Source organism: Dreissena polymorpha, chromosome 7, assembly GCF_020536995.1.
Source record: "Dreissena polymorpha isolate Duluth1 chromosome 7, UMN_Dpol_1.0, whole genome shotgun sequence".
Taxonomy (NCBI): domain Eukaryota; kingdom Metazoa; phylum Mollusca; class Bivalvia; order Myida; family Dreissenidae; genus Dreissena; species Dreissena polymorpha.
In genome coordinates this window covers 108,902,847-108,925,870 of record NC_068361.1, presented here as the reverse complement: position 1 = coordinate 108,925,870, position 23,024 = coordinate 108,902,847, and the positions used below count along the sequence as shown (strand labels likewise).

General features: G+C 32.7%; 1 protein-coding gene and 1 long non-coding RNA gene across 8 annotated transcripts in view; one reads left to right on the top strand and one right to left on the bottom strand.

Moving 5' to 3' along the window:
* The window catches only part of LOC127838514 (D(1A) dopamine receptor-like), an 89,637-nt gene extending 87,183 nt beyond the window's left edge, over positions 1-2,454 (top strand). For 6 of the 7 annotated variants that reach the window (XM_052366306.1, XM_052366305.1, XM_052366308.1 and 3 more), the window contains exon 3: positions 255-2,454. In XM_052366306.1, coding sequence (XP_052222266.1) covers positions 255-1,473 — 1,219 coding nt within the window. In that variant the 3' untranslated portion in view covers positions 1,474-2,454. The remainder of the gene's footprint in view (positions 1-254) is intronic. The other variant, XM_052366302.1, reaches the window with a different exon arrangement.
* LOC127838521 (uncharacterized) overlaps positions 1-23,024 on the bottom strand; it is a 104,026-nt gene that overhangs the window by 50,139 nt on the left and 30,863 nt on the right. The window contains exon 2 of the long non-coding RNA XR_008029840.1: positions 9,203-9,304. This is a non-coding gene — a long non-coding RNA (uncharacterized LOC127838521). The remainder of the gene's footprint in view (positions 1-9,202; positions 9,305-23,024) is intronic.

Here is a 23,024-nt window from a genome sequence, read left to right as displayed (position 1 = left end):
TTCTGCGTCGTTTAATTATAAATGTATTATTATACAACTTAATTGTTTGTTTCATATTGCTTTACAACTCGAATTTTAGAGTAATGAAGAAGTAATTCAAATAGTATCATTGAAGAATAATCGTAAAATTGTCCAAACATGGAACTAAACAATGTTAAGTGATCAGTTTTTAGTGTACTTGTATTCTACACTGATTCAAAGCATATATTTAAAGTGTTGTCGGTTTGATTTAATGATGTGAGCACTACTTACAGGTCTTCGACAATGTGGGTCTACAAAACCCTGTCGGATGACGGATCAAACTTTACAAACAGTTCAGCAAATGTAGAATCCTTAGAGGATCTCAACAAACGTTATGCAAACGCTCTTCTTCCTCTGACTATTACATTTGGAGTGTTTACACTATTTGGTTTTCTTGGTAATCTCGTGATACTAATTGTATTTTCATTAAGCCGTGAGTACAGAAGGAATAATTTCAAAGTGTTTGTACTGACGTTGACTGTTATAGATCTTATAACCTGTATGACCCTCATACCTGCGGAGATTGTCAAACAAAGAAACTTTTTTGAATTCGAAAACGCATTACAGTGCAAATTTAAGTGCTTCTTTAATGTATTCGGAGCCTCGTCTTCATGTCTGGCATTACTCGTTATTTCTGTGGATCGCTTTCGAAAGGTGGTGCAGCCATTTAAGAAACAACTGACCCCTAAATTGGCGGTGAAAGTTCTAATTGGAGTTGCAATAGTATTTCCGATATGTCTTGCAATTCCAGGTACTATCATGTGTGGTATTAACACAAAGACGATTGTGAATAAATACGGAACGAACACAACTATTCATCTATGTGAAACAGAAGAAAGGTTTGAGGCATCAGTATGGAGAAGTATTTACAAATGGATATTCATATTATCACTCGGTGGTATCTCTCTGGCATACATAATCCTGTATACATTTGTTATGCAAGCTGCAGCAAAACAGATCAAAGCTATTTCATTGCAGCGGAACAACTCTTCATTTGATTGTGCAAGAACTTCCGGTATCTTTGATCCGAACAATGAGAGTATAGAACCAACTAACGACCTATCTATGAGAAAGGAAAACAACAGCATAAGTGACATCCAAAATGGGGTCAATGGCAAACACTATGTGACGCAGTGCAGTGGACGAAGTCATAAACGTCATACGCCAATGCTACAACGACATGGTTTTCCAACAAAGACAATAATTTGGTTCATATTGACTATTGTCTTTATAGTGACGTACTTAACGCATATTATTTTGTCATTAAGAGTGGGGAAAATAGTTAGAATGGAACCCGAAGAATTTGCTTCATTCTCTTTTTTCTTCAGGATTTATTTTGTTAATCATATGATTAATCCGCTTGTGTATGCTATATTTGTGAAGAGGTTTAGAGAATCTTGTAGAAATATTGGTCCACTTGTAATGGAAAAACTATCACAACTTCTTTGCTGATTGTGTTTTCGACAAGGTAAACGTGTTGTAAAGTTATTTCACCCAATAATATGTAATCAATTCTGAGCTTGATGACTACAAGTCCTCAAATGAATCAATTTGACGCGGAGTAAATTTACCGGTTTTCTTGTATCGGATAACTTTTACAATAAAATTATGTACGACACGTTTAAACGCGTTGTCAACTTTCTTTACGTTTTTGCTGGCTTTTCATGAGGTAAGAAAATTCGTTATGCTGTTCTAACCTTCTTGCTTAATGTACAATTAACGTGTATATTTTCTAGCAAGTTTAAGTTTGAGTTTCCCGTAATATCTCAATTATTTCGGAAATCAACTGCAACTTATTAGGAGGCCCTTATGTATTACAGTCACTTGACTGTGTCTACCACATGTTAATTGCTTTGTTTTGCAGCGTATGATTATTTTTCCACTCGATTAGTCAATTGTGAAGATTTTGTTTCCGCTGAAGTGTTTTGCAATATGAAAATATTTTACAGTATTATAACGTAAGTTGGTGTGTTGAAATGTTAAAGCTATACAATTGATTGATACTGATCACAAACAAAACCAAAATCGCTACAACCAAATTAAATTTTTGAGTTTTCAATTACATTTAAAGTTTTAGATTACAATATACACCATCAGCAAATCTTCGTTAACATAAAACATGCACTTAAACTTATATATTGCTTTAATGTACATTGTACTTAACAAAGGTACTTTATTAAGACATTTAAAGGATTATTTTTCGAAAATAATTGCACTGGTATAATTTTTTTTTAATGTTTTAACTTACTAATTAAAGATTACTTTTGCAAATTGATTGTTATGGCATATTGAAATAATAATAATAATTTTATATTTATCAAGATAATGTAACGAAGCCATTGGTTGTTACCTTGTATACGTTGTAATAGAGTTCTGTCTCTATCAGTAGTGGATAGGATATTGTACACTTGCAATAAATATCGGCAAAACCACTTCATATGTTTCTTTTACAATAAAATTGCACACACTTGTGATAACAACAAAGTAATTACATATAAAGATATATTTAAGGTTCATGTAGAGGCTTCATTTTGAAAAATGTGGGACCCCTAGCATTGAACTCAAATTTGACTAAAGGAAGTGTGCCACATTGATAATGTATACATATATGCTTTAATGGATGTTTTTACTTCAAACTGCTACCAATTTTGTACATCAACGTATCATAACATCCACAAAATCAATCAAAATACACAGCGATTTTAACACTAAAATATACATTATTTTCAAAAATCTGAATCATGTTTATTCCACGTATTTCGGCGGAAAATTATATAACTAGTGAATAATATCGACATTGACGAGGGCAAGTTACGCTTAAATAGTAAAAAAAGTTTGCATATCTAGAAATATCAAAACTCGAACACATGTCATTTCATCACCATGGGGGCAGCCATTTTTAAATTAATAAAATAGAAAGAAACATGCTAAAAACTCACTCATCGCCTAATTGACATTCCAAACGGTTGACGATGACAAATGCATTGGATTGTAATCTTTCCGTTGATATTTGCAAACTGCACGATCAGACCTCATAAACACTCAAAAGAATAACTATGTAAGAAGCATTTCACCAATGTTTACAATCGTTGTCGAATCACATGTACTTTATTATTGCGCATAAAATAGTACGCTTACAGACTGACAGAAAGATCGATACGTTACAATTCAATTCATCACGGTATACTATTCTATTGATAATATATAATAATACATCGCTTTAACAATCTAAAAGTAGAAATAATTCTTTTAAACGGAACGAAAGTGAAAACAACGGAAGTTGGATGGATATTCTGTGAGATGCACTTCGGCTGCAGAAAAACAATACAAATTAACTAAAAAAGACGTGTGGGGGACAATTTTCAGCTGGAAAATATTTGAAATAGGGTAAGTGATGATATCCCTACGTGGTCATTTCTGCTATTTAGTGCGATCTCTTGCTGATTAATGTTAATAGTTGTTTTACTAGTTGCCACCCAACTGTCAAAATAAGTATGTGTTATCTCAAGTATGTGTATACACATACCCGGTTTTCTCACCACTGCACGTGGTTTCGACCGATTTGTTTTGCACGTTTTTCTACGGATCACAGCGATGGCCACGCTTTCAAATGGGTAGAAGTAATCGAAATATAAAATCAATCGTTTTGCCAATTTCTTTATATTCCTTTACAATTTTATATGTCGTCTGCAATCTATTTCAATTTGAGATGGTTTAAAATTTGCAATTTGGTTAAAAGGTAAATAACAAAATTGTTAAGCCTTTGAAATAGTATTGTGACTCTTATTATCCACCATACCTGGATTTTTAAAAAGTAGTTACGTTTTAGCTATTTTTAGAACTATGTTTAGGATATTTATCCAAAAAAAGGCAGTTGAATAAAAACTCATTTGTTGTTTTATGACAATAATTTTATGTGAAATGTTGCTAACTTGACCTTGTATATGCATATAGCTTTGTATTTATTCAACTTAAGGTAGTGCATATCCTTCCTAACTTTAGATTGAGATTTTTTAAATAAGTGTAAAAAAGTATTGGTTTTAAACCAAAATATGCATAAAGCACACAAATATTGAATGTCAAAAATGTGTTTATGTTATTCTATCCGTCTTTAGCTTTAAAATGATATATAGTTTGACCATATTGTACCACATTCAATGAAGAAACATCTAAGCGAAGTTTTAATGAATTTTATCCCCCCCATGAACCTTAATATTGAATGTTAAGCGTTATTAAAGCTGTCTGACTCAACACATAATTATCATTATACCCTTTAAAATTGAATAGATATGAAGCAATACAATATTAAGCAAAATTGAACCAACGACGTCTGTTAAGAATATATTACTTGCATTTTACGTCATATTCACAAAATATGAACGCTCATTAATGTAATATGTGAACAAGAGTTTCAGTAATTCAGTATGAAATAGGCCTTATTGTTCTAAAGGAACGCTTCATTTCCTTACAACTAATACATAACTTAGAAAAGGAAAAAAGTTTACCACACCAACATTCGCAACAGTCACAATTAATGTGGGTTAACGTTTAGGGTTTCAATTATCATTACCTCTTCGTTATGAGTCACAGATACGCAACGTTTGCTGAACCATAGGCTTCCCTTAGAGGAAAATAATGAGTTTTCGACAGCTCTTAGTGAAATCATTCGCGTGAAATCAATTATTAGTAAACATTTTTCCATTCAACACTTTAACCGATGTGTACCCGTTATGTGAATTTGAATTGAGAGCCAGATGTTATCATCAAGAAAAGATGTGTTACCACACTATTTATATCAAACGTTTCGTAATATGCCGCACATAATGGTTATAGAAATTGTGAGTGGAACAAAACTGATGTTGCAAATCCGCTAATTTAGGCGACTGCTTTTAATCTAACGTCTGTATTCCCTTCGCGTGTGATCAAACGAAATCACAAGTAAAGATAGACTAGATAAAGAGAATTCGGAAACACTTAATTATGTAGAAATAATGAAACTCCACAAAAATAATCGGGAGAAAAACATCCACTAGTCAATAGAATTGATTGATAATCAGAAGCACTTGAGTTTGCAATGGACAACATCGCTATATTCACAAAGCTTCCGCTTTCATATTGATGAAAGTGACTCAGATGAAGTGTGTACTGTCACAAAAGAAGAGCAAAACTGCATTGCCAATGTTGTTTAAACAACTGATAAATTCGCTTTAATTCATTTATTATTTAAAAAATATTTCATCGAAAATCCTGCATAAACGCATATCATAAAGCTTCTGTTTTCTATGAAGTAACACATATCTACATGGCTTATAATTATGGTAAACGAAATTTATTTGTTCTGATTGTTTGGTAAATCATATTTTATTAAGTTATTGTTCGGGTTACCGTAGGTTGAATGACATCGCCGATAATATGCTGCATTTTACGTGTGTTGCCCAGTAGCCTCAAGGGTACACAGTTTGATAATTCAATAGCAAAATAGTAAATTTAAAATGCATTTAATAAAATGATAAATCATTTATAACTTAAAAGGCCAATTATACGAACGGCTTAAGGAATTATTATAGTATCACTAATTACCATATTACTATACAATTATACAATTCAAACATCAGTATAATTTGATCATACTATGGTTAGTTTTAATGACTGCACATTCTAATGTTTAAGCGCGTGAACATTTCAATGTATTGTTTTCGATTTTATATTTTTACGTATAGATGCTAAGTTACAATGTGGACGATTTTTACATACAACAAAACACAACTGTAGTTCGATTCGTTTTACAACGTGTAAATACGTTTCACTTTATGTTGCACACATGCTGATGACACAATAGGATAAATACTTTTCTTATCCTCGCTTGATAAATACCTCTCAATTTATCCAATAAATAAAGAATGTTTTAATTGTTTAAGCACTTGATTGTCAAATTTGTTAAAAGCGTATTATTAATGTATGTAGCAAACAAAGGAAGTGGCTTCAATTTGAACATTGATATTGTGAGTTTTAGCTTATTAGCCATAAGCAACACACATAAGCTAAATAATTTAGTCCTAAGTTTAGATTGCTCAAGTTACAAAAGACGCTCGTAATGCAGACGGAGAGTTCAGGTTTGTAACGATTATATCTTATAATTGATAGAAATAACACTACTCATTAATGTATTCGCTGGAAAAACTCCTTTACATAAACGCCACAAATACGGAAAATTGCAGAACAAAACCGGTTAAAAATCAACTCCATTAGTATATTTCCCTACCAAAAATCTGCATAAAATGCATATGTATTTCTTTTTTGTCCATAATGTACTGCGAACTGATACCAGAGGGACCTTGTATACTGAAGCACTTGCCTAAAATAAATTGATATCTCACGCCTATGTGGCTAGACTTACAGCAGAAGTTCTCCCCAAATGTTAAGGGCTTGCTTCAGTTGAACCGTGTACAATTGAACAAAAGCAATAAGCATAGCCCTCTCCACCCCGAAATAACTTTGAAAAATAATATTGCAGAAATTGTTAAAATGGGACATACATCAGTCAAATATACAAACATCATATTTGAATTAGTCAGAAATATGTTTCAAGTTAAAATATGATTTGTGTGCTATATGAAGCGTGTGTATAATATAGGGTCAAAAGATAAACACATATAGCCGAATGTGTACAAAATCGACCACACGGTACACCACTGAAGTGTTTTAACATTAATAATTAGTTTCGTTCGTGTTTTTATATAAATAATGCAAATGTATTTCACATAAATTAATATTTTAGTGTTAAGTTATTTTCAAAATCAATACATTATTCAAGTCTTTAAGGATCTCTTTGACATACTGCTTTAACTATAAATAGCACATTAAAGTTCAATGCTCTTCATTTATGATCGATAGGATACGCATCCTCTGAAACTGTCACAGACAAGACTATCATGACTGACTCATAAAAAAGGTTTTTGTTAACTGTTTGCTTCATTAATCGATTACTCATACTACTGCTATTGTAAACGTATTGTGCTGTGTATATTAGCAACTTGGATACGCATCGTTCATTATTAAAGGAATAAATTCATTATAAAATTGAATCACATCAAAATGGCAAAACATTTGTCATATTTTCTCGCTTTTTGAATGTTAGCCTATATCTTAAGTAAGCAGTCTGTTTACATATATATTCGTTCAGCATATGTGTATTGATTTATAGACACGCATATATATATGAGTTGTGACTTAGGCAAAAACTTTTAAATTAGTCACTTGACGAAACACTTCCATCTGCTTAGATAATGATGACCTCTAAAAACTCCCTTTGGTATTTTTGCTTATCTGTCTTCAGAATGCTTACTTGCTTATTAGTGAAATGCAACATAGCCTATGGTACGATTTGTGCTAACGAAAACGAATGAACTTACGCGTTTATGTTATTTAAAGTGTATGTATATGTAAGAGTAATTGGTATAATTTTAAATCGCATGTTAATTGCAAACTAGAATGACTCATCCATTTAATCACAGCGTCTAAAAAATATCTTTGTTGCAGATTTTGTTTTATGAATACGTCTAATAGGGTAGTGGAGTGCAAACAATTATGATTATGGATACAAATAAATAAATCGCATTCGCACACAGACATAAATAATTAATTAAAACAAACAGATTAATGTTATCATGCAATGATTCGAAAACAAAGTAAAAAAATAACATTTATTTAAAAGTATTATGACTAAAATAGTGTTAACGGATTGGTGAGAATGATAATGCTATGGTACTAATATCGTGTTAACGGATTGGTGAGATTGATAATGCTATGGTACTAATATCGTGTTAACGGATTGGTGAGATTGATAATGCTATGGTACTAATATCGTGTTAACGGATTGGTGAGATTGATAATGCTATGGTACTAATATCTTGTTGAGTTGACATTGAGTATTACTCTATGCTTCATGCGAACATGTTTGCAGTAATTTGAAAGAAAAAATATCATTATCTCTCCCGATATACCAATATTTAAATTATTTAAGTCAAATATAGTACGCCTTCGTACAATCATATTATTAACCGGGTGAAACAGAAATTTATGTCTGTGTGTATGTTTATCCATTTTTCAGTTTATTATGTCCTTCGACATTTATGCATTTATTTCGGAATACCGTCGTAATATGAAAGCATTCATTTGATTGCGTACGATTAAACTAATATCTAGAATATTAAAGAACAAAATAAGTTTACAGCAAAAGTAGAGAAAACAAATTGGAAGAACGTTTTATATAAAACTACAAAAAAATCTTATCTGATAGAACAATAGCATAAACGCCCTGATTGATTGGCATTAATACAATGCTTTCGCCATTATCATCAAGATATACTTCAGACATATGTATAATGGACGAAATAACTGACATTTCCGGAATAGATGCTAACCTCCCGCTGGAACATAATGTACGATGAAATGCGTATTATAGTTCGTTTTAAATGGTTTAAAATGATCTTTTACATAAAGTGTAATGCATTTCGGTCTGGTGTTAGTGCTGGTTGCTTCTTGCAACCAGACTATGTGAGCACTGTACATACAATAGATTTATCCATGAAATCCGTCGTGTATTGAAAAATTTATCGACGCTTCAGAATGTAGGTTGAAGTCTTCTATAAACATAATATTGCACCACAATATGATAAGTCCGCCCTTGTGTTTTTGTCATATATCACAGATTTCATTTCCACAATAGATAGATTTAATCCTGATAATCAGGTTTTAATTGCGTCTGTCTTCATTCACCTGTATGACCGGATTATTGAGAAACAAATCTATGGTTTTATGGGTTACAGTTGGTGCACAATGTTACTGTTATATCTGTCTGATGATAGATAAACTCGTATTGTACATTATAAGTAACAACAACGATCTACCACCATATATATATCCAGATAATGTTTTAATGTTTGCTATTCCAATGGATGCATTAAGGCTTTACGAAGAATTGATATAACGAGCCTCGATTCGTTTGTATACCGATTTTGTTCGTTTTAAAAATGATTAAACAGTTTGTAATCACATACCAATCCTTTTAAATTGACTGATTCAATACATCTATGCAATGTCCTCTAAATTACACGATGCACTGCCAAACGATAGGCTGTGACTTAAATAATAAAGCATTTAAACTATGACTATAACTTACTCTGTTTGATAATGAATACAACGGTACATGCACATCAAAACATCAACACATGTAGATTCCGTGGATGATCTCAACAGCCGATATGCCAATGCTCTGCTCCCTCTGAAAATAACATTTGGTGTGTTTACATGTATGGGTTTCCTTGGTAACACTAAGTACATACTCATGATGCCGAGAGTACCAAAGATACAATTTCTAAGAATTTGTGTTGACGTTGGATGTTATAGATCTTATAAGATTAATTACCCTTATATCTGTCGGTATTGTCAGACAAATTCACTACTTTGAATTCTAAAACATCATACATTGCAAACTACACTAAAGTGGTTCTTTAATATGTGTATTGTCTCATCCTCAGGTCTGGTATGGACAATGGAGTCAGTGACTCGATAAGTATGGCGTCCATATTAAGTTAAGAAATATGGTGGCCGGAGTGGTAAACTCCATACCCCGATGCTACATCGGCATGGGTTTTCAGCCAACTCAATCATCCGTTGAACATTGACTTCATACTGAACGCCAAACCTTTATGCATTTAGAGTTGAGCCAATACTTAATTTGTTTTGTTCACATGTTTCATAAGAAACTATTTCCTTTATCACGTGATCAACGTGTGTATTATTTTTTCTCGAAGTCGTTCAAAGATATATTTCAAAATATTTTGCAATATTGGTCCAATTATAAAGACAAAACAATCGCAAGTACTTTTCCTTTTGAAATCACCGTCAAGCTGTTTGAATAAAGTTCCTACTTTAATGAGATCAGCGTCTTCAACATCAACAATGATATATCAAATTACATAAAGAAGATTTATAGGCTTGTTTGAATTCCAGAACTGTTGCAATTCACTCTCTCGTTCGCTCATTATGTTATCAATTAAAATCTGAAAGTGTACTGTTATTCGCTTGATTCGCCTGATGGAATATACCTTACACTTGTATTTGCTGATAAGATTTTGCATTTTGATAATTGTATTGCACCGAATATAAGACGTATGATGGTATACTAGATTTGATTGTTTTATTGGAATACGTGTCCTGAATCTAATTGGTTGTCAAGAATAATGTAAAATGTTTGAAAAGACAGAGACATATTATAAACATTTTCTTGTATTGATGAAACGCTAAACGAACTGAATATTACGACCAGATATTGTTGTAGTGACTTGTTGTGTACAGTACTATTATGTTGCGTTGCAGGCAGCATATGAGTGTACTTTCTGTGGATTGTTATTCTTTAATGGTATGCATCCGGCAATAATATCGCACTTACTCCTTCAACCAAATTATTTATGACCAATATTTTGTTAAACAAGTGTTTGTAGAGTAATTATTTGGCTTTCAACAGTGTTAATTTAACATAATGAATGCGTATTTTGTAGCTTACTTTACAATGGCAATATTCGTCAACATGTCTGAACGTATCCCTATTCATAACTTCAATGTTTAGTTTACATATTAAACAAATTGTGTTATGTCAACGCACGATATTTTTCTATCTTTCCTATACCATATATCTTTCTTATGATTCAATTTTCTGTAGCTACATCGCCAACTTTATATTTTTATATATTTTATAGATGAAACATATTTCTTTGTAAAATATTAATTTGAAACATATTCTCTTATCGTTTTAATTGATTTCCGATACATACGACAGTAGAACACTAAAAGTGCGTGTGTAGTTTTCGATACACGTGTCACGTTTTGCACTGTCTGTCTTCATTTTATTAATGCATATGTACATTTAATTAAGATCACTGTAGACGCGAGTTTACTTTCTGATTAATTCAGACTAATCCAGAAATATATATGGGATTAGTTTTAGTTTCTATAGCCTGCAAATTGGAGTTATTCCAAAATGCTTTTCCTTGACAGTTGTCAGAACACAATTAAAGATTAACATATTTGCAAAAGTGTTGCCAAATAAATTCGTGTACCGATGTGGATCGCGCTTGAGAGACTATGGTTCAATGCAATTTTGTCATGTGCATTTTTGAAAACGAATTCTTCGAGTGGCCTCTTTACAGTTAAAAAAAGAATAGTTTGCACAATTGGTATAGTGATCTGGGAGTTGTAAATATATACAAATATTGTAAGGACAGAACCTATATATCGATAATGAGTCATCCCTAAAAAACAAGAGCAGCTGAGAATAAAACAAAACACTTGCTTTAACATGACTCGAGGTTTGTATGCATACGTATTTATTTTTTGGCGTAGCTTTCTATATCACGTTTTGACCTTTATACACAGCCAATAAAATGATGGGGAAGTTTTCTTTACAACCCTTGGCCTCATATCTTTCTTGAATTGCATTTAAAATCAGTTGTTTATCAGGCTTATCTTTTGAATTGGCTTTATTTCAAGCTAAGCCAATTGCTCCTAAGCATATGATTGATATATGTATTATTTAACGTTTTCCCATCAAATTGCAGATTATTGTTATAGACACCGAATCTCTTTTTTGAACATCTTTCTTTCTTTACTTTTGCGGAGGCAGTTCTTTGTATCACTCGTACAAATATACAATCAAAAATACATTTCATATCTTTTTTGTTGCACTTTATGTCTGTCGTCTTAATAAAGATTTTTCGTTCGGTTCTTTATGCACTTAATCCTGCAGCCAAATTATTGTTAAAATAAAAAAAAATTAGTGAGAAAGATTTCCTAAACCGATGAGGTCGCTATTTAAAATCAAGAAAAACAAATTACTTGTATATATCTTTAAACTAATTTAATCGAATGCTAATACATTCGTGATTAATAGGAATATGCCAAAGAAAACCTTGTCCAGATCTATTTATGTTTTATCATAAACAGTTGTAATACATGCCACTGAATTATTATAATACATATTGTTCGTTTATTACATAAGTGTCCTCAATGCGTGTATCAAATTAAATACATATCGTGTGGTTTCTCATAAAGAACATCGATGCCGAAGTGCAAAGATGATATTTCAAATCAATCTGTGTCTACAGTCATTAAGCACACAATGCTATTGCTGAAAACATTACTAAAAAGAACCTATATGCACAAAAATCTCAGCAAACGAAATGTTGTGTAAAGTCGGTCTAAACATGCGTATTCTGGCTAACTCATTTATAATCAGCAATGATGTTAGTGAAACAAATAGTTTAGGTTGAGTCGAGAAATCTTTGTGATGACATATTTGAGAAAATATAATAAGCCGATTGGACTTAATGCAGGTGCGTAGATAGCCGTTCCGTATTATCCCGTAGACAGGCTAAACAGGGACGGCACTTTCCGCTTATATAGAATGTTTTGTTTAACGGAATTAAGTTCAAAACGCAGTAATTCGGGCAAACCTACTGGCAATCAGTGTGTCATTTGTACGAAGAACCATGTGTTTACATGCTCATAATACTTTATAATAAGGTGTTACCCTATTTTCCCCTAAGTTACATTACGTTGAACAAAAATAATCAGTTTAATCAAGTATGTACATACATTTGTCATGGCAAATGAATTAACTCTACCATCAGTAATACGGTGCATTAGACACGAAACTGTTTTAGACTTTTGTCATGAGGATAAATAAAATAAAACACTTGCTTTGAAATGACTCGTGTTTTGTATGCATACGTACTTATGGATTTCATGTCTTCAGATCGTTTAAATTTACACGACTACAAACATTATTGTGCATTCAAACAAATACCAATCTCTTAAATTTACAATATAATAAACTATAAACGCATGTGTAAATACGAAATAAGAAAAATATATAGATTAAAAGATTTTCGTACAAAACTGACTTGATACAATCGTTATTTATGTAAGGAGCTCCGTTAATTAGTGTATAGATAAATAACTTCATGTAGAAGTATTATGGGCAACATTTATAACGCGCGAGATCGGATGATACGTTCTAAGGATAATGATTGTCCGTATGATCGTTATGAGTATAATCATGACATTGGCGAATTTATCGGATACTAAGACATTAAATCTGATTAAGCTAGACCTATCAAGTTACATTTCTTTAGAGAATTACATATATAAGGCTATACTTTCTTAATAAGTCAACATACTATACAGTAACGTATACACTTGTTCTGGTTTTATCTTGTTTATGTATTGACAGGAACAAAAATTGAGTTCACTACTAAATCACTCAAATTTAATGAAGCTAGAGACTGTAATAAAACATTTTACTGAGGTGGATTACATTCCTTTAGAATTAAACTGAAGGGTACGAAAGTCAAAACACGTAAAAAGAATAAATTACCCTTTAAGAAAAGGTATGTTTATGCGGTCTCTTTGTACAAAAGGGTGCATTTAAGATCCTTCAAGATGTTGCTTTTAACATTAATTCACATAGGGATTGGAATAAGTGTATCGTTACATATCCTTTAATTTGAAAAAGGTATGCAGGAATCTTGTTGAATTAAATCTTATTAGTCTTAAACTTTTTCAACCGCTAAGTTGCAATTTAATAACACAATTATAAACCAATTACAAGAAAGCTGTGGCAGCATCCTTTGTTGCATCCAATATAACATTGACCTTTTTCTTTAACAATACCCTCTGTTGTAATAATAAATGATCGCAAGTATGACGTTAACAGATAAATAAGAAATACTAAAATGTTGCAAGTAAATTGCAGCCACAAAATGCGAAAACTTACTCAATGATTATACTAAATATTGTAAATTATCCCATACATGTGGTTCTAAAATTTTATTGTTAACCATGTACGTCGATATGTTTAATATATATATATATATATATATATATATATATATATATATATATATATATATATATATATATATATATATATATATATATATATATATATATATATATATATATATATATATTAAAACAAAAAAATAAATAAACTCGATGTTGCCTACGCTGTTTGCTAAAGTGAACGAAGCCGAAAAACAAAAAAATAAATAAACTCGATGTTGCCTACGCTGTTTGCTAAAGTGAACGAAGCCGAAAAGCAATCAATCAAAAATAAAGATTTGCTTTTGCCTTACTAAACTGTATGCTATGCCTGTAATCATCGATATCCGATCATTAGTGTGCTAAACTATTAAAGTAAGTAGCAATATGCTTATCATACACCCACACTGAAAACCTAATGCGTATGTTACAAAGTATCACTTGACCAATTTTGTGTGCATGTGCTCTTTCGTCATGTCACTATTTGACCTAAAGTTATTGTGTCCGTTGAATATAAATATATCCTTCTTAACTGGCATGTTATTAAAGGATTTACATATATTAACTTATTTAGATCACACTTATGTTTGCACCGGTCCCAGCTATGGTTGGAGTCAATGAATTACTATTCACTTTATACTAATAATTGTTGCGCAAATTGTGCCTCTGGAACACGTTTAAGCAAAAGCCACGATACAATTTGCTTTATAGTATTTGAACTGGACTTTAACCCATTTATGCCTAGCGTCTAGAAAATAGGCCTTGGTAAACACCGTAGATCCAAATGAGGCGGCGTCTCATCTGGGTCTGCGCTGTTTGCTTAAAGGATTTCTGTAAGAAATATTCTAAATATAGAAATAAATATACTAGAAATCCCTAATTTTGGAAATAAATTGATCCACTTTTGAAGGATGGGACAGTCCACTAGGCATAAATGGGTTAAGTTTGCAACACTAATTGGTCGAGGAAGATCACTGACATTATGAGGCATTAGGGCTAAGTGACTTTTCTACCCATAATAAATTGTAAATAATCCCTCTACAAATCTACCAAAGGAAACGAACCATGACATTTTATGGAGGCAGAACATCACAATTTTGGTCATACGTAAGAAATACCATGTTTTATTAGCAAAACATTTATAATAAAAAAAACATTTAAAAACAAACAAATGGTTGTAAAAAGCGTTTCCACATAAATAAACTAAATGCTTTGTACATAAAAAATGAGAACTGTTGTCGTGCATAGAACTTTATTGAAAAAGTGTCGATTTCATGCTTTCTGCAAAGGACAGTTAATGCAAAACAATTGCATACAAAATACTCCTGTGTTCCCAAATGTGATTTCGAACCTACCAGTACTGAACCCTGATACAAATGAATATTCCTGTGCAATTGATATAGAAACCCTTAGACATATAATTTTATCAAAAGAATTGTGACAAATGAAACGATCAATTAACTAAAACGGAAAACTGTATAACTTTAATTATTTAATTTCAAAACCAACACACTGTCAAACAAAACATAATTTTCATTTTTGATTATCAGTCAATATGGCGTTATAAATATTAAAATATTTATTATTAGTAATTGAGTCGTTTTCTGAGAAAACTGGGCATTATGCATGTACGAACAGTGTCGTCCCAGATTAGCATGTGCAGTCCACACAGGCTAATCAGGGACTACACTTTCCGCTTGTATGACCTTTTTTTTTCAAATGAAGTCTCTTCTTAGCAAAAATCCAATTAAGGCGGAACGTGTCGTCCCTGATTAGCCTGTGTGGACTGCACATTCTAATCTGGAACGACACTGTTCGCACATGCATTATGTCCAGTTTTCTCAGAACGCGACTCAATTAAACAAGAATGAAGCACCTTTAAATAAACACCATGATCTCACATCTTGACATAAAATTAACATCATCAACAATAACAACTAAATTAAAATGGTTTAAAAAGCGATTTCAGAACGAAAACACTTTCCTGATGAACATTTTTGTTGAAAAAAAAACAAAACAAGTGAACGGATCAAAGTAAATGTTTTGGGTAGCAAACAAATGATGTAATTTTATTATCCCGACAGGATTTATTCCAACTTTATTTTTAGCATGGATATTTTTTGCTAGAAGCATTTCTTCTGTCAAATATTCACATATTAAAACGTTTGTTTATGTTTTGAATGCAAACTCGTTCGCACAAGTGTGTTCAATTAATGATAAACATTAAATAATGCACACTATTTAAACATGCGGCACATATGTGAAAACATTCTTATGCAAGAGTCCCTAAACCTTTTGACGAAAATTCCATACACAATAGGATTTATAATGTGGTTAACAAGGTATATTCTGTAAAAGAAAGTAAATATGACGAACTCATATGGCATCATCTGTTCAATTTTGGCAACTTGCAATGATAAAATACAATGAGTAACATATGTTATGATGAAGAATATAGTTAAAATAAGCCATATTAATGTTTTTCTTGGTATGAGACGCGTTTTTCGAAGTGAGGGAGCACTACGTTTACTACTTTGCTTAGAAGACAACCTTCGCCTAAATGCTCCGAAACAAAACTTCGCCTTTCCCCTCCGCGGGGCAGCACAAATCACGTGACTGTCAAATTCACTTAGTCGCCTATACGCTACAAAGATCAGACAACTGTACAGTATCAAATATGCGAATGAAATGCCACTGAGGATTGTCGTTAAGGACCACTTGTAAATAATCCGCCATACAGACTTTTCAAAACTTTTCTCGGTTTCACACAGGTAAATCGTTGTGTTTGTACCAAAGCTGTTGACTTTTGCCGTTGTGCGAATACCGCACATTAAAGTACCGGGAATTGAGAGAAGAATCGGCAACAAAAATGCGACGCAAAGTAGGATAAACATCGACATTTTTGGAGTCATTTGTTTTTTAAACGGTAGCACAATCTTTCGAAAACGGTCCACGGATATGAAAAGTAATGCCAGGCAATATGAGCTTGCTCCAAACACATTAAAGAAACACTTAAGTTTGCAAGTAGCCACATGACCGAATTCAAAGTACTTGTGTTGCTTGACCGTTTCGGCAGGTATGAGAGTTAAACATATTATTAAATCAATATACGCTAACGTCAAGGCGAACACTTTGAAGTTATTTCGATGATATTCTGGACTCAAAGAAAACACTAGTATTACTAGTAGGTTGCCCATGATTCCAACAACAGTAAAACATCCGAATGTTATCGTCAAAGGTAGCAGAGCGTCTGCATACCGTGCATTGAGGTCCTCAAGCGATTCAACAGACTCGAGGTGTCCAGTGCTGTTGACCCTTGTAACGTTTTCCGTAATAGTGTGCTCCATTTTCAGTCCCTTAAATATTTTACAACTTCTTAAGCATTTCCAGGCACATTTTGAAGACCAGTATGTTGTTCTTATTATAAATAAGTTAATTTGTTTCAAGTAACAATATCTCTTTGCATTAACATAGAATGTTATCTTTTGTAGTCAGAGCATTTCTTATCGATTGTTTAAAATTAACACTTATGCGTAATTAATAAGTATCGCGTTGTATCGCGTTCTTTCGTTTCGCCATTATTGTTGCTATTTTCTGGTGTTGATACCTAACTGATTCACACACAATAATCTCTGCATTACTCCATACACGTTTCAATAAAGTGTTTGGCGAAATGACCGGTGCATCTAAGAGATATTATCATTTAATCCGTCAGTTGTTGCCATGTACGTTGTCAGTGCCAAATTGCAAATTGTTTGAGGCATAAATTTACCTGTCATATACACCTGATAAATTAGTACAAATAATTGATCAACAATCAAATTTACCGCGCTCTGTGAAAAGGGGGTTTAATGCAATTGCGCAAAGTGTCACCCCAGATAAGCCTGGACAGTTCGCACAGGCTAATCAGAGACGACACTTTCCGCATAAACAAGATTTTTGCTAAGAGGAGACTTACTGTAAACGAAAAATATCATAAAAGCGGAAAGTGTCGTCCCTGATTAGCCTGTGTGGTCTGCACAGGCTAATTTTGGACGATACTTTACGCACAAACATTAAACCCCTTTTGTACAGAGCAAGGCTCAAATGCAATATAGAACAAATAGGAAGCACACTGGTTCAGTCTCGTTAGCCTGTAATTAACACTTGTCAAATAGTCATCCCAGAGAGAGAACTGATTCTACTTTCTTATAATTAAAGTACAATTTATTTCTTATTTAGATTTCGTTTTTTTAGATGTATTTCCTGCAATGCCAATCGGAGTTTTAATTTGTAACGGATTATTGTTGATTTTGTCCTCTTTTTTAACGTAAGACATTCATCAGACATAAAGCTGTTTCGTTTGCATGTACACATTATATGCTGAGCCTCATTTTAATTTAGCGAAATTATCAATGCCCGTTTAAATCCTCACACTATTGCAAGTAATTGTGTGAAAAATGCTTTCGAGTTAATGTTAATAAAAATATTCATCTGATTATAAATTAGGTATGTTAAACATAATAATCACAACATTTAAACCTTTTGAAAGTTATTTTTCTCTTTGTAAGACTGAATATGTACATACCCAATTTATGTGATAAAAGTATCATTTGACAAATACCAACAAATTGATTAACATTATTCGTTTTACACTAAATGAAATAAACTGATAAAATACAGTCATTATACACTAATACTTAGTTTGAATACGTTCAAGACATATAGGATAAGGCGCGAGTTGTCATATCATACCTTATTTTATCAAACGAGTTCAGGAATTGTATAAGTAAGCGAGCCTTTGGCGAGCTTACTAACATATTTCCTGGACGAGTTTAATAAAATATGGTATAATATGACAACGAGTGTCAGATCTTTTTTATCACATGCTTTTAAATGAGAAAATTAAATAAATATTTACGCAAAAATAATGATAAATCCCGAATGTTGTTTACATTTCGTGACGTCATTTGACGTTTCAACGTCATTTAAGCAAAATAACCAAAATGCGATTGGTCAATAAACGAAAACTAAGCCAATTAAAACGCTTAAAATATTGTATTACACATGTGTAATAAAAAAAAAATATGTAATGGTTGTATTAGCGGAAAACTACAACGGGCGAGGCATGGTATGGTATTGCGCAAGGGGGGGGGGGGGTTAGAGGGTTAGGGTTGGGGTTTGGGTTAGTGTTAGGGGTCGGGTTAGGGTTTGGGTAAGCCTAAACCCAACCCTAACCCTAACCCGACCCCTAACCCTAACCCTTACCCTAACCCTTTTTGGGGGTTATCACCCCTGACCATGCCTCGCCCGTTGTAGTTTTCCGCCTCCCTTGTATTACATGGGAAACAGGGTATATCATGTGATAAAAGTATTTACCAACGTTATCGCTTTTTCTATTTATTTTCATGACAGGATCAGTAAGCATATTCAGTCTCAAATATAAATATGATAATATTTCGCGGATATAATATGAACTATGTGTTCAGTAAACGGGCAATAAATATGTAAGTGAGAGCTTGCTTTCATTTTGAATACGGAATAGCAATAAACGGCTCGCTATAATAACCTCATTCAAAGTTAGAACAAAATAACCAGACCAGCAGGTCCTATGTCATAAATGAATGAAACATACTGGTTCCTTGAAGCCCGCAGTTCGCATTAACGATTTAAACATGATTTATTGCAATCAGCAGTGAATGTAACAAACTGCATGTCAATGCAATAATAACTTCACAAATCACTTTTATTTCTAATTCAGTGATGTGTTGAATATCTTAGTATCGGTGACAGTGCTGAATCTGCCAATGCCCTACAGCTTTTATGACTAAAACTTGACGTTAATGCAGATTGTAATTCGTATTTCTTGTTAGATCTTTTCAAATGTTATTTATAGTAAAAAATATCCAATAAAGTTAGACATAATTCATTGTTTTATTATCCTAATCTATCAAATGTTTATGAGCGCTTAAGGTTTTTTGTTTTACTGCAAGCGCTTGGCAAAATACAAAACATATACAAAGGAATGTGTTATGGAGGATTCTAGCGTGCTTGATTTAGTCATGCGTGCGTGTGTAATTTGATTAGACTTAATCATGTTTAGAATGGACAGGCGAGTGGTATGCTTACTGTAGTTTTTGCATAAAATGACAGATATGGTGAAATTTGACATACGTGTACCCTAAAAAAGCGCACAAAAGTTACATTATTAATGTTGGGAAAACGCCTAATAAAACAGTAATTAAACAACCACCAAACTGGTTACTACGGAAACGTATATGGTACATCCCAATAATATGGTAATGCCTTATTAGTTTATATCGACTTACTGTAAAATAATATGATTTGTCGTGATAGTGTTGTAGGTTTTTCCCCATTAATTTTACTCGCCATAACGATATTAAGTTAAAGTCGCGACGTAAATGTTTTTGGCTTTTCCGGAAAAATATTTGGTCGACATGATTTATGTCGAGTAATCAACAATTTTTGGCGTCATTCTCTTGTGAAAATGAATTGCCATCATAGTTTTAATCGACACGATGAGTTATTTTTTACGCCATGACACCTTTTTCATGTCATGCCATCATAGAATGTTGACATCATCACAGCATCAGGGTGTACCATACACACTTCCATAGGTTACAACTGTTAATATCTTACCCTAAAAAAAGAGGCGAACATAATCATTTCAGGATTTCTTATCCGTCGAGTCTTTAACTTAATGTCGTTTTGGCGAGTAGAATTAAGTGGGAAAAAAGCTACAAAATTATGTTGACATACCATGTTATTTCACATTAAGTCGATATAAATCAATCCGGCATGACTATATTATTGGGGTGTACCATATACGCTTTACGTATTTTTCCCACTTAATTTTACTTGCCAAAACGACATTCAGTTAAAGTCTCGACGTAAATGTTTCCGGCTTTTCCCGAAAAGAATATTTGGTCGACATTATCTATGTCGACAAATCAACATAATTTTTGGCGTCAAGCTCTTGTGAAAAGGACTTGTCATCATAGTTTGAGTCGACACGATGAGTTATTTTTTTTACGCCATGACATCTTTTTCATTTCATGCCGTCATAGAATGTTGACTCCTGTACAATTAATATATAAACCCTTATACAAGATACAAACTCATATATTAATGGTTTAAAAATATTGATTTATGAGTAGTGAGTCTCCGCGGAATGTGCATATTATCCTAATAAATGTACATCTCTCGGAGTAAATTAGGTATTGTATCGGTCAAATCTTCGCTTGTCTTTTAATCAAACGTTGAGTAGGACCTTCCTCTATCCAAGCGTACTGGGCTTATCTGTTCAAGGAGGTAAGGGGGAGGTAAATAAGTTTTGTAATGTAAAAACTACTTATATCACAGGTGCAGCTGATTTGACCAGAGTACCAAACATCGGTGGTCTAGATATGAACTCAGATGGAATGTAGTAATTTACAAGGCTAATAAAACCTTCATACTTTCGGACATATAGACAGACTCTTGCAGCCACAGCAGCTTTTTTGCATAACAAAATTTAGGGTCAACTTTTGCTTCACATGTAAACTATTTTTTCGAATTCCTGTTTACTTACTATTAGTGATTAGTGTATAAGCGACAGCCAAGCGCAACACCAAGCATTATATTATTTTATGTATATACCACTACAAAAAGCGTGGGCTTTTACTACGCACAAGGAAAGATAATTTGAATATTAAGAACATTTTGGTTGTCAAATATTCGTCATTAGGTTCAACATCCGTTATCGGGCATTTAAATGCACGATGTGTGAATACATCCAACCAACCATTCGGCCATATGTGAGCATATACTAGGAGAAGTATTATATACTTAAAGGCTCATAAAAGGTGACGATCCGTAATTATTACCGATTTTTTAAATATGTTTGGCATATTTTATTTATAAAGGTTATCATCATACTATATATAAAACTGTAAAAAAGAGCAATACAACTTGTTTTGTGCTCAAAATACAGTGTCCTCCAAGTCAATTGTGTTTACAAATAATCAGTTTATTTACATCGCTGTTTACTCAAGCGCTCCGTTGACTGAGGTCACCAAAATATATCGTTGATTTTGAACTTTTTCCGGTATCACTCACAAAGTAGGTCTCTTTTAAATGGTTAAAACGTTTGTATTGATATAATAAGTTACTTTCTGTTGGTAAAAAGTTGTTTACAATAGAATTTGAATTGAATTTTATTTCGGCTATTTTTAGCATACGTCTCCACTTTGAGGCTTCACACAACGTTAGTTGCAAAATTGTAAACATTTCTTCCAGTTATGAAACGGGTATATATTCCATAATGGTTGACAACGTTGCACGTAAGCTGTGTTATTATCATTTTTTATGCAAGAGTTACTGCAATCCGGCATAAATTAGACCAGTTAATATGCATACTAATTGGATTTGTCTCCTTGTATGAGCCTATGTATGATAGGCAATCCACGTAGTGTCACAACGTACAACAATAACAACAGAACTCTTCAAATTATTCAGACAATCGTTATGCATATAATGGATATTTTTATAAGAGTTGTTAATGTTCAGCATAACTGTTTCTTCGCAAATATAACTGCAACGAAAATTTACGAATGTGATTAAAAATCAATTTTGTCAATTTACAAAAACGTAAACACGCCCCTTGAAGATAAAGATTAATGTCTGTTATAATTGCTCACGCAAACATGTTTGTAAGGACTCAATAGGTAATTCATCTGGTAATAATGCTTACTGATCTTTGATCTTGCCGATTCGATTCTGGTATATGTTATTACAAGACGCGTAGCAACATTATTAATCGCGTTTGAGCTCATCTGAGTTGTTTCGCTTCAAAAGCTTTTTTTTATAGCAAATCTTTTTTCCGCATACTTATATTCATAATTTCTTTAAAAGCAAATTCAGCAGACTATCGTCTTACAAAGAGAAAATGACTTTCAAAAGGTTTAATTGGTGTAATTATTAGATTAAACATACCTAGTTTATAACCAGATTAATTACTTTATTAACATTAACTCGACAGCAATTTTCACACAATTACTTGCAATAGTGTGAGGATTCATACGGGCATTGATGATTTCGCTAAATTGAAATGAGGCTCAGCATATTATTTGTACATGCAAACG